The sequence below is a fragment of the Ciona intestinalis genome, chromosome 14 (genome assembly GCF_000224145.3).
Source record: "Ciona intestinalis chromosome 14, KH, whole genome shotgun sequence".
Taxonomy (NCBI): Eukaryota; Metazoa; Chordata; class Ascidiacea; order Phlebobranchia; family Cionidae; genus Ciona; species Ciona intestinalis.
In genome coordinates this window covers 2,851,824-2,863,486 of record NC_020179.2, presented here as the reverse complement: position 1 = coordinate 2,863,486, position 11,663 = coordinate 2,851,824, and the positions used below count along the sequence as shown (strand labels likewise).

Sequence of the window (11,663 nt, the reverse complement as noted above, 5' to 3'; positions counted from 1 at the left end):
GTAAAAATACTACGCTGTTAATTGTCTGATCGCATATTGAGAATTAACTCATATTTGTAAAATTAACACATCTGCTACGCTACAGTTGTATAGTTATAGTACGTCTATCAAATCAATAGATCTTTCGAAATTGTAGTTATAGTACGTTTATCAAATTAATAGACAAAACGCATAATAATGCATAGAATTTATTTGGCGCCTTATTTCGTACCGAAACGAATTATACAAAAATAGATTAACACTGTATCATTTACAGCACCGTTTTAACATATTGTCTTATTGCAAGTTGCTACAGTTCGTATGTAAATTCAATATCAGTGTCTGCCAGCTTCTCTTTTACGATGGCGTCGATTAGTTCCGATTGGGCAACTGTAAGATGATTTTTCCAATCCCCAACTTCGCCTATATATATAAAGAAAGTTTTTATACGCTCCCACTAAACAGATAAAATAGAGTAGGACATGGAAAGACGGGTCATCTTTAGCACATATTAATCAAATATCTTGTTTTAAACAATTAATAACGGTAATATAACGGTATAAGTATAAGTCGTGATGACGCGGGTTTGAAATCTTTTAAATGTTCTTTGTTTACTACCAAATAGACGAAAATACATCAAAAAGATGTCCTTAATTGTTTTAAACACGATCAGGATAATTAGATATTATGTGCTAAAGGTGTTCCACCTTCTCCCATACTACTCTACCTATATGTAGTCTATACGCCGTTCATATTAACAGTGGCACTCCATCTTCGACCCCACCTATTAACCTTAAAACCTTATGTGAAACTACCTTTGCGGAAAAACTTTACAAATTCTTCGGTGGTGTTGGCATTTTTCTTCATGCTCCCGAACGATGTTGCTTCAACAATTTCTGAAAGAACTTCATCTGAATATTCAGTTCCAAGGAACTTGGCTATTCTTTTAATTTCCTTTGTCGGATCCTAAGTAAAATTTTACACAATAAGTTAGAGTATAGGATTGGGGAAGACTGGACACTTTTAGCACATAATTTCCAAATACCCTGAACAATCAACAACGGTCTATGGGAGCCGTGGGGATATGGTTTTATAATTCTTTAAATGTTCTTTGTTTAGTACTAAATGAGACAGGAAAATAAAATAAAATGGTGTCCTATCTTACCCCACCCTACTATATGCCATTATATTGTGGTTTTGGTGCTATTTCCCTTAACCGTTTTAGTTAATCCAATAAACGTTATGTATATTCAAAAAATGCACGAAACTTCTGCAGTGTAATATAGAGCCAGAACTTGTATATATGTTCTATATCTATATACAAACCCGTTTCAAGTCCTCGTAGATAACAAACAAGACGTTATCGTCGTTTCGATGCGGATACCAAGACAGTATATTCTCCATGTACCACTCCCCTTCTTTATTTCCCAATAATTGTGAACCTGCAGCGAGAAAATTATTAATTCTAGGATTATAAAAAAAACATCAACTTGGTTTAGGAGTAATTAAAAATCTCAGATGTCTTAGCACCTCATTCATAAACAATATTAATATAGCAGGGAGGGGGAGATGGGACACTTTTAGCACATAATATCCAAATATCCTGATCGTGTTTTAAACAATTGACAACGGTCTATGGGAGTCGTGACGATACAGTTTTATAATTTTTTAGATGTTCTTTGTTCACTGACAAATTTGACAAGAAAGTAGATTAAAAAGGTGTCCTATCTTTCTCCAACAGTTTTTCAAGTTTTGTAACCAACTCCTAGGGCAAAACTTCACAAACTTTAGCCAGGCTATAAAACAAATGATTTGAACCAAATCCGACTTACCAGACACTGCCGCCTCGAAAAACGCGTTCCAATCTTTTGGATACATTTTTGCGCATTTACATCGGTCGCTTGGAAAGGAAAATTTTGCATCATGTTGTACCAAGATACCACTTGATCTTTCGGGTTACGAATCGTGTATATCACCTGTATAAGATGGCGTAGTTAGGATGTTTACTTACATAGCGCGTATAATATATTATTGTATATATAAAAGCAATGAAGTTTTTTAATGTTTGTTTTAAGTTAGCACCTTAAAGCTACAGTACATGCCAGATTTAGGTGTATAAGTTGTCCACTATATTATAATTTAAAATGTGGTTGAACATTTTTTTAAAAAGTCCAACAGATACACAGATTCGATAATCTTCTCTCGTAACGGAAGTTTTCGCATGACACATATAGTGGGGTGGGGGAAGATGGGACACCTTTTTGTTTTATTTTCCTGTTTCATTTGGTATAAACAAAGAATATTCAAAGAATTATTATATCGTATTGCCAGGACTCCCACAGACTGTTGTTAATTGTTTAAAACACTATCTGGAAAATTGAATAATATGTGCTAATGGCGTCTCGTTTTTTCCTTTCTACTACATATATAGTGGGGTGGGGAAAGACGGAGCAACAATTAACAAAGGTCTATGGGAGTCTTAAAGGTACTGTTTAATAAATCTTTAATTATTCTGTGTTTAATATCAAATGGAACGAGAAAATACAATACTAAATTGTCCTCTCTCCCCCTACCCTACTATATATACAATCATACTGTTAACTCTGTATCACCTTAGCTCCAGCTGATTTAACTTTTTCAAAGTTAAACAAGGGTGCAGAAACATGGGTCGCAAAGATTCGTCGCTTCCATGGCAACTTTTCAAGAATTTCAAATTTTAAAGCTGTAATAAAACCCATTAATGTAAAATACTGTCGTTAATTGTTTTAAAAACTCACGTATTCCAGTTTCAAGGTAAATATGCGGCATTGCCATTGGCTTAACCATTTCCATTAAAGTTTTATTATCTCTGTAGTACAAGTGAGCCACTATGTTTCGCACCCATGTCGTACCTGGTAATGAAAACAAGCTTGAAGGTATATCACCGTTACCGGTGACAAAATACCAAATAGTTATATAGTAGGGTGTGGAAAGATGGAACATCTTTTCAATCTATTTTCTCCGTGTCATTTGGAAGTAAACAAAAAAATTAAAGAATTATAAAACCGTATCCTCACGACTTCCATATACCGTTGTTAATTGTTCAAAACACTATCAGGATGTTTATATATTATGTGCTAAAGGTGCCCCATCTCCCCCACCCTGCCATACATTGATTAATTACAATTAATTGCTCCAATTCAGTTGTTCTTAATGTCCCAAGTCTTCAAGTATTTAGAAAAAAGGATTTTTCGTGTCGAAAATTAACTTTGAAAATGCGCGAAATCGTGCTGCGTCACCGTATTTTCCACACGAGCCGTCATGGATTAAACAAAGGTTAGATTATTACGTCATAGAATGCGAATTACACGTTTGATTTCAACTTTACAGATTACGTAATTTGTTAGTTTTTTTGGGGATTTATAGGTTGGGGGTTAAAAGTAGGGGTTAGGGTTGGGGCTTGGGGTTTCCCCAGCATAAAACAGTGCGAAAAACAAGATTATAACGTGCTGTAACGTTCGTAATATGTCACTACTGTGACGTAACATATCGCTATTGTGACGTAATATATCGTTAACCATACGCAGGTCAGGCGAATTACGGTGACGCAGCATGTTTTTGCACATTTTCAAAGTTAGATTTCGACACGAACGCCCGAGTTTTTTTTTCTAAATATATACACCGGGTATCAGGGAGACGTAAGGAACATTTTGAGACCAAAATTTTCACTGGTCATCAGCGGCAGTATTACCCACTGTGACGTTCAAAATATTTTCTAAAAAGCGTTACCTGTTTTAGGAAATGACGCGACAATGACGTCATCCTTCCAGGGCGTCCAATTTTCATAGACCCACTTTATTGTATCGCATGAAAAACCTTGCCCGGACATTTTGTAACCTTTCCATTCTGTTACTTTTCTCTCAAATATGCTCGTAACGAAGTAATCGACTATTGGTTTATAATCAGGCAAGTCATCTGCATACTTCGCTAGCTCTTTGAAACCGGTTTCAAATGTTGCTTCTAGCATCTTCTTTATTTTCGCAGTTTCTTCGTCCGCCATTATTAACAGTAGTATACAAGTATACACCAGTAAAAATCTAAAAATTAAAACCTTAAGCTTACACCCTATTCTCAAAGTTATCAGTTATCTTGCTGTAAAACTTGCCAGCTTTTATAAACGTAACTTGCCAAGTGCACACTCACTCGTATTTACTCGTATGACTTGACAAATCAACGATTAAGCCAGATTTCTATCGTCATTGTTTGGATAGTATTTATAGTACACCACAGTGAAGTGACGATGTGTACAATACTTTTTTATATTGATACAGTAGCGTGGGAGAAGATGCGACACATTATCCTTCTATTTTTTTTCCCAATTGGTAGCAAACAAAGAAAGAAATATACAACTGTATTCCTAAGACCCATGTAGACAGTTGTTAATAACTAACTGATCAATAAACAAAGCCGAATCCTATTTACTCTATGACACAGGTTTTAAAGTTTGTTTGTAGACTTTTCTAACCCAGTGAGTACCCTATACTTTGTGATGCGTTGTTTCTCTATATATGCCCATATATATATATGTATATATATATATTTTATTCTTTATGGGTGAGCTCCTTGTCAACGACCTGAGATTTAGAACAGATTTTATTGTGACTAGATTTGTAATTGTACCATGGTAAATTTAGTTCGCTTGTTAAGGACATACCTATTCTATATGATGTATTGCCCACCACAGCAAATAGTATACTACCCACCACGATAATTAAGGGGCGGCAGAATAAAACCTTTCCAATCTTATACCCCATCCTACTATATAGTAGGGTGGGGGAAGATGGGACACCTTTGGCACATATTATCCAAATATCCTGATCGTGTTTTAATTAATTAACAACGGTCCTTGGAAGTCGTGGTGATATAGTTTTATAATTCTTCGAATGCTTATTGTTTACTACTAAAAAGGACAAGAAAATAGAGTTAAAAGGTGTCCCATCTTCCGCCACCCTTATAAACAATATATCATTTCCTTTCCGCTGTGGCGTATAGCTGTAGAAATCATTTGAGGTTTTTTAGTTGTTTTTTTTAACGCTTCATAATTTTGCATGCGCAGGGGATATTAGAATTGAGACTTTCCGTCTAAAGGTGCCTGTACACAGTATCCGGAATTCGTCCGTTTTGTCTGTTTTGTCCGGATTTCACTGCCGCATGCAGAATTGGACACGGGTTTATGCATACGACTTGGCATGCGAATTCCCACGCCGAATACTGTTAACAGCCACATTTAGTGGACTCACGACCAACTGCAGAATTCCCCAAAGTTTTCAATAAATATGGAGACGCAAACGTCGACGCTTAAAAAAAGATAGCAGGGCATACAGGAAGTCCGAATTGTGTACTTTAGCAATATCACGCATTGCAGGGGCAAACGCCCCGGTTAACCTATAAATTGTGTCACGAAGTATCAGTAATAAATAGCTGCTTGGTTATTAAATTATACTGGTTGATCAATAGAAATTAAAAATAGAAACTAGCAAAGTATAAAACTTACTATGGCGATATTTTTACTGGCTGCTGTTTTTGCTTTTATCGTCGTCGTTGAGATTCACTATATGAACCGCCGAATATACTGGTCTGCGAAATGCATACAGTCTGGTGATTTCAGCTTTGCTCATGTGGTCGGAGGTGCGGCGCAGCTGTTACACCATCTGCCGTACTCGACTCTGTACTGTGCCGACCTCACGTGTCCCGAGCTCTGTACCCGCACCTCGCTCCACTTATAGTTCCGACTCCAGAAGACCAGTAATGACTCCACAACAAGTCCATGTTCACAACTCAGTTTATTCGACAATACGACATCGATGTCACGCTTCAGATAACATTGAGCAGTACATGGCTCGACTGCCTATGCTGCCTGCCCATGCAGCACCAGTATAGGGCTTACATATTCGAGAAATTAAACGCGAAAAGAACATTATATACACGAAAAGAAACACCATAAACATTATACAGCAAGCCAGAGTTTTAGCATTGTAATACTAGGGCAACGACTCTCAACATTATCATAATATTGCATCCAGCATTATTTTATCACGGAAAAATAAACAATCAAAGCATATACACGTTAGCCTACCTGGTATCGTTACACAACACGTATGTTCGGCGCCATGGTGTAGTGGTTAGCGCGCCTGCCTGTAACCAAGAGGTAATGGGTACAAGGCTCGACGCTGCTACCATTGTGGCCTGTGGGCGTATGTGTCCTTGGGCAAGACACTTAACGGCAATTGCTCCAACCCAGTGGTCACTAATGGGTTGTCTAAATTATCAGCCATACGTAAAAATAATAATAATAATTACCCACAAAGTAACATACATGGTAACTCGTAAGCTGGCACGAGGTGTTAACCCGTGTGATAACGACTGTCGTTTTCCGGCCACGCGAGGATAAAGTAAGTTACATTCATTCACGTAATCTTTATGCACCTAGGTGGAATTTAGATAATTATATATGTATTAAATATCTGTGCTCGAAGCACACTCAACCGCTACAGCCACTTCGACAACACTTCTTGTAAAGCTTTATGGTCACATGGTGTAACTGTAAAAAATCACTACTCCGAAACCAAAGACTTTAAAGTTTAAACCAATGTTTCGCGAGTTTGCTACATGGGTGACTGGTCCGTTATTACTAAACATTAACGTGTTTACAGGGGGAGGACCCCGAATGACTTTCAATATATGTATAAGTTTCACATTTCATTGACAATATCTTTATTTTATTGCTCTGCAGTTTTGCACGCACTGTCATAGGGATGCGAAAGCGTCAGACTCTGTTTTGTTTTGTCAACATTCTGGTTATAGCCTATACGTCAGAACGATTTTTAGGCCTACGACTCGTGTACGTCAGATTATCCTAATTTTAAAAGGCAGATACTAATATGTTTTGTAAATAAAGCAAGTATACGCGTACTGTTTAATTTGCTTGATGACTATAGTTCTCGCCCTAAAATTCTGTTATTTTTGTACCGTAACCCAATAATGCCTTTGTTTTTAGAAGTATAACTATATAGGACTATAATACCCTTTTTGCATGGTCACTTTAATGCGCGTAAGTACTCGCATATTTACTCGCAAAAACAAAGTTAATACGCATAACGTCATAAGCGTGTCATCTGCTGGGAGGTTGGTTGTTACTCGCATTATTGCGAGTAAAGCAAAGTATGGTGAAAGTACAGTTTCAGTTTTAAGAGCCCAATCTTTTTCGGGTATTATTTTAACAGTTTTTAGCTGGTAATAGCCCCATAAAGCATCAAAACCTATTTTATAAACTAGATTTAACAACATTGCGCTAAAATAAGCTAACTCAATGTTGATATGCGCATAAACCATGCAAAACAACGCGGTAAGCAAGTTATCATATGACGAGTTCGCTATTCGCATTAACTTTTTACCATGCAAAAAGGGTATATAGGTCATGTCGTTTTTAAAAGTTTTAATATCAGAAGTGCAAGTGAGTCTGGATGGTAAAGTATGTGAAGTAAAATGGAGTGACGACCACATTAGCAGGTGAGATTAGGAACTTGGACTCAATTATGTAACTCTTCTCAATCATCCAACAGCATCGTACACTGGTGTGTGAACAGAACACCATATAAAAAATCTATGCTTACCCCGCCACGCAGGATAAAAAGCCTACATAAACTTTCGATTATACTGGTCCTTATAACTATACCGGTTATACAAATACTATATAACCCCTAACAAAGAACATCCAAAGAGAATTATAAAACGGTATCCAGATAACTTCCATAGACCGTTGTTAGTTGTTTAAAACACGATCCGGATATTTCGATATTTTGTTCTAAATGTGCCCCGTTTCCCCCCCAACTATAAAATCATTAATCATTACCATTGAAAATACCAATGTTTAGAATGGTGCCTGTAATGCACATTAAGCATACGGTCGTAATGGTTGTAAATTTCAAATCAAATCAACCACAATTGCAGGTTTCACGCAAAATGGCTCAGATTCAACTGCCACTGCAGTCAATGTTATCCAGAGTTTTCCGGCATCTATAAAGTAGATTTTCCGCAGTTTCCCGATGATACCATACTTACAGAAGCAAGAATTGGCGACAACGGTGCAATTATAAATAAAACTACGAGTTTCCTGCTTTTGTTCTGGTATACAGAGCAGAAACACGTATCGTTGCGTATTAGACACGTAGCGTTGCGTATAAGAAATAGTTTTTTTTTTGCTGTCACGACTTGCAACAGTAAACTGTAAACACATATATATGGTTGGGGTAAATGGGAAACCTTTTAATTATATTTTATCGTTCCATTTGGTGGTAAACAAAGAACATTCAAAGAATTCTAAAACCGTATCCTCACGACTTTCATAGACCGTTGGTAATTGATTAAAACACGATCAGGATATTTGGACATAATGTGTTAAAGGTGTCCCATCTTCCTCCACCCTACTATAAATTAAAAAAATTCTAATACGAATTTAACATACCAGCTCTGCTTACGAAACACTCATGGGACATAATGGAGAATCACACGACCACCCAACCATTTGAATGGCTTCGCTCTTTCTGTTACTGTGATACTTGCTTGTCTTCGTTGGTTAGAAGTAGAGACATCATTAGCACGCATTTCGAAAATACGAAAGTCCAGCAAGATATTCCAACTATAGATTACTCAGAGATGAAAGACAATGACGTCGGTTCATATAGGTGTGTGAAACGCCTGTACAAAACTGTGTGTGCTTTTCTACAGGTTGTAGGTTACCACTAAAAATCCTTAATTACATTTCGTGATCTGTTTTGACAATCTTTTTTTAAGTAACAATTCAAATGGGTTTCAATTTTGTTTTGTTTTTCAGTATGCTACAGAAGTTCATGGAAAGTGGATTTTGTAAAATATCCAACGTCCCGTGCGAAGATAAAATGGTTTTAAAGGTAAACAGGATAATATACGCAGTATAGTAGGGTGGGGGAAGATGGGGCACCTTTTCAATCTATTTCCTCAGCCCATTTGGTAGTAAACAAAGAATATTTAAAAAATATACAACCGTATTCTCACGACTCCCATAGACCGTTGCTAATTGTTTAAAACACAATTAGGATATTTGGATATTACGAGCTAAAAGTGTCCCATCTTCCCGCACCCTACTGCATAAAAAAGTCCTAAAGCTTTCATGGGTGTCATCTCATTAAAGACTTTTATATGTTTTACAGTTTGCGAGAAGGTTTGGGCCGATTCGTGAAACACTTTATGGAGAGGTACAGTTATTTTCATAAGCACTCAATACGTGACTTTTACATCAGTTTGCATATTATACAGTTCTTCGATGTTCTTCCACATAACAGTGTAAATGCTGCATACACATCTAAAGGTATCCCGCTACATATGGACCAACAAGCCTATGAACAAACCCCCGGTATACAGCTGCTTCATGCTCTTAGGTATAAGTTAGACGACCTGACTACATTACTGTCTGAGAAGACTAGTGAAGTTTTAATGTGAAACATTTTCAAAAATAGTGTCTAAATTTTAAACCATACATAAACAAAACGTTTATTCACCTACAAAGTTATGTATATGTGTATGGGAAGTCGTAATCGGGCGCGCGGTTTGTAAAACCGAACATCTATCTTATAACGACTGTTCTTTCCCCGCCGTGCGTTGGTAAGTAAGTTACATTCATTTTAAGCAATTCGAAATCACAAGGTTTGACGATGAAGTCAGCGGGGGACAGTCGACTCTTCTTGACATGTTTCAAGTTGCTGAAATATTCAGAAAAGAATCTCCGGAAGATTTTAGGACGTTTCTAGAAGTCCCAGCTTGCTTTAATACCATTGACTACAAGAGGAAAGTCCCCGTCTATTTCGAAGTCCAGAAGCATCACATTGTATTGGATTACTATGGCAAGGTAAAACAGCTATAAAATGTTCTTGTATTTTAAAATAAAAACATACAATATAAACTCCCGGTGTGCGAGTATTACAGTATACATGGCAACCTGCCTTTTTAAAGTAGGGTGGGGGAAAATGGGACGCATTTTTATTTAATTTTTCGTCCCACTTGGTAGTAAACAAAGAACATTCAAAGGATTATAAACCGTAACCTTCTGACTTCCATGAAACGTTTATATTTGGATAATATATAAAACGTGTCCCGTCTTTCCCCATTCTACTATATATTAAATTATGAACAGATAGTAGCTGTAAACTGGCACGCTGGGTTCGCATCTACTTTAAGAATCAAAGAAAAAGACGTGGAAAGATATTACAAAGCACATCGCAAGTTTTCAATGATAATGCAAAGGGAAAAACTTGTTGGAAGGGTAAGCAATAATAAAAGTGTGATCTTTAGAATTTGCGGTTTAATCAAGAATACATTTGCCTACATACCTAAACAGCTTTTTTAATACAATCCTATTTTGTTTTTACATTCAACAGCCCAGAACTAGTATTTTTTGATTGAAAAGCATTTTTTTAAAAACATTTTTAATTTTTAGCGGAAACCATTAATGTTATCGTCGTCCTTATTTTTTTGTTTAATATGAAAAAGGCTTTGTGGATGAAACAAAATGTTAATATAGTGGAGTGGGGAAGACGGGACACCTTTAGCACAAAATACCCCGATCGTGTTTCAAACAATTAACAACAGTCTATGGGAGTCGTGAGAAAACGGTTTTATAGTTCTTTGATTATTCTTTGTTTACTACAAAATAGAACGAGAAATCAAAATAAAATAAAATAAAAAGGTGTACCATCTTCCCTCACTCCACTATATTTGTCAATCGTTTTTTTTGCCAACTCACGTGTTATCCAATGTTGATTTCTGTAGTTTCGCTTCCGTCTTCGAACTGGGGACCTGCTGTTTTTCAACAACAGAAGAATGACACACGCTAGAGATGCTTTTACCAACAATGGCGGAATTCGACATTTGCAGGTAGTTAACTATAGTTGGGTGGGGGGAGGATAGGGCACCTTTTAACTCTATTTTCTCGTCCCATTTTATAGTAAACAAAAAACATTCAAATAATTATAAAACTATATCCTCACGACTTCTATAGACTGTTGTTAATTGTTTAAAACACGGTCAGGATATATAGACATTATGTGCTAAAGGTGTCCCGTCTTCCCCCACCCGACATAATAAACATGGGATATTATATGCTAACGGTATTCATCTTGCCCCACTGTACTATATACCTACAAACGTAATACGTTTACTTTAATTTGAATTTATATAAAGTTAAAAGGTGAATAAGTTTACTTTAATTGAATATATATTCTTAGGGTTGCTATATTGATTTGGACGACTGCAAAAGTAACTACATGACTCTGGCAAACAAGCTTAGGTTGCAAGTTACGCCTCCAAAAGTTGGAAATGCTTCTTCCATTTAATTATATTCACATATACTTCAAATTGTTACTTCTGTATATCCATCTCAGCGTTTGTGTAAATCTTATCCGTTCATGTTCATTTATCCTCGAGCAACGACATACGTTATAACCGGGATATTTTGTTTTACACGGATCGTGCATGCTATCGAGTTCCTATGTGTAATATACATATAAGAACATATAAAAAACTGTACAGATATTACTTAAAACTATCTCTCATTGCAAGCGGTAACACCACTAAATTTGTGTAATTCATGTAGAAATGTAGGGGAGTACTTT

At 36.5% G+C, this 11,663-nt stretch overlaps 2 protein-coding genes across 2 annotated transcripts; one reads left to right on the top strand and one right to left on the bottom strand.

The window, feature by feature from the left end:
- Positions 1 to 172: 172 nt before the first annotated feature.
- On the bottom strand, positions 173 to 4,127 carry LOC100178661 (cytosolic sulfotransferase 5-like). Its single transcript, XM_002131987.5, has 7 exons — positions 3,748 to 4,127; positions 2,757 to 2,870; positions 2,592 to 2,701; positions 1,812 to 1,955; positions 1,306 to 1,421; positions 795 to 945; positions 173 to 402 (listed from the first exon to the last, which is right to left on the bottom strand). The coding sequence occupies exons 1-5, from the start codon at positions 4,016 to 4,018 to the stop codon at positions 1,311 to 1,313; spliced, it is 750 nt and encodes a 249-aa protein (XP_002132023.2). The 5' UTR covers positions 4,019 to 4,127; the 3' UTR covers positions 173 to 402; positions 795 to 945; positions 1,306 to 1,310.
- A 2,990-nt stretch (positions 4,128 to 7,117) lies between these two features.
- Positions 7,118 to 11,561, top strand: LOC100185738 (gamma-butyrobetaine dioxygenase-like). The gene is made up of 10 exons (XM_009862592.3): positions 7,118 to 7,527; positions 7,969 to 8,102; positions 8,486 to 8,702; positions 8,852 to 8,927; positions 9,207 to 9,251; positions 9,313 to 9,434; positions 9,700 to 9,901; positions 10,187 to 10,315; positions 10,822 to 10,926; positions 11,277 to 11,561. The coding sequence occupies exons 1-10, from the start codon at positions 7,436 to 7,438 to the stop codon at positions 11,382 to 11,384; spliced, it is 1,230 nt and encodes a 409-aa protein (XP_009860894.2). The 5' UTR covers positions 7,118 to 7,435; the 3' UTR covers positions 11,385 to 11,561.
- Positions 11,562 to 11,663: the final 102 nt, after the last annotated feature.

What these genes read in the sequence shown, in the direction of transcription:
- LOC100178661 (XM_002131987.5), bottom strand. Translation starts at nt 4,018, where the DNA reads ATGGCGGACGAAGAAACTGCGAAAATAAAGAAGATGCTAGAAGCAACA. An exon ending in CGCGTCATTTCCTAAAACAG is followed by an intron (nt 2,871 to 3,747) that starts GTAACGCTTTTT and finishes TTTCATTACCAG; the next exon opens with GTACGACATGGGTGCGAAAC. An exon ending in TTAAATCAGCTGGAGCTAAG is followed by an intron (nt 1,956 to 2,591) that starts GTGATACAGAGT and finishes CATCTTATACAG; the next exon opens with GTGATATACACGATTCGTAA.
- LOC100185738 (XM_009862592.3), top strand. Translation starts at nt 7,436, where the DNA reads ATGTCGTTTTTAAAAGTTTTAATATCAGAAGTGCAAGTGAGTCTGGAT. An exon ending in AGTGACGACCACATTAGCAG is followed by an intron (nt 7,528 to 7,968) that starts GTGAGATTAGGA and finishes CCACAATTGCAG; the next exon opens with GTTTCACGCAAAATGGCTCA. An exon ending in CAGCTGCTTCATGCTCTTAG is followed by an intron (nt 9,435 to 9,699) that starts GTATAAGTTAGA and finishes CGAAATCACAAG; the next exon opens with GTTTGACGATGAAGTCAGCG.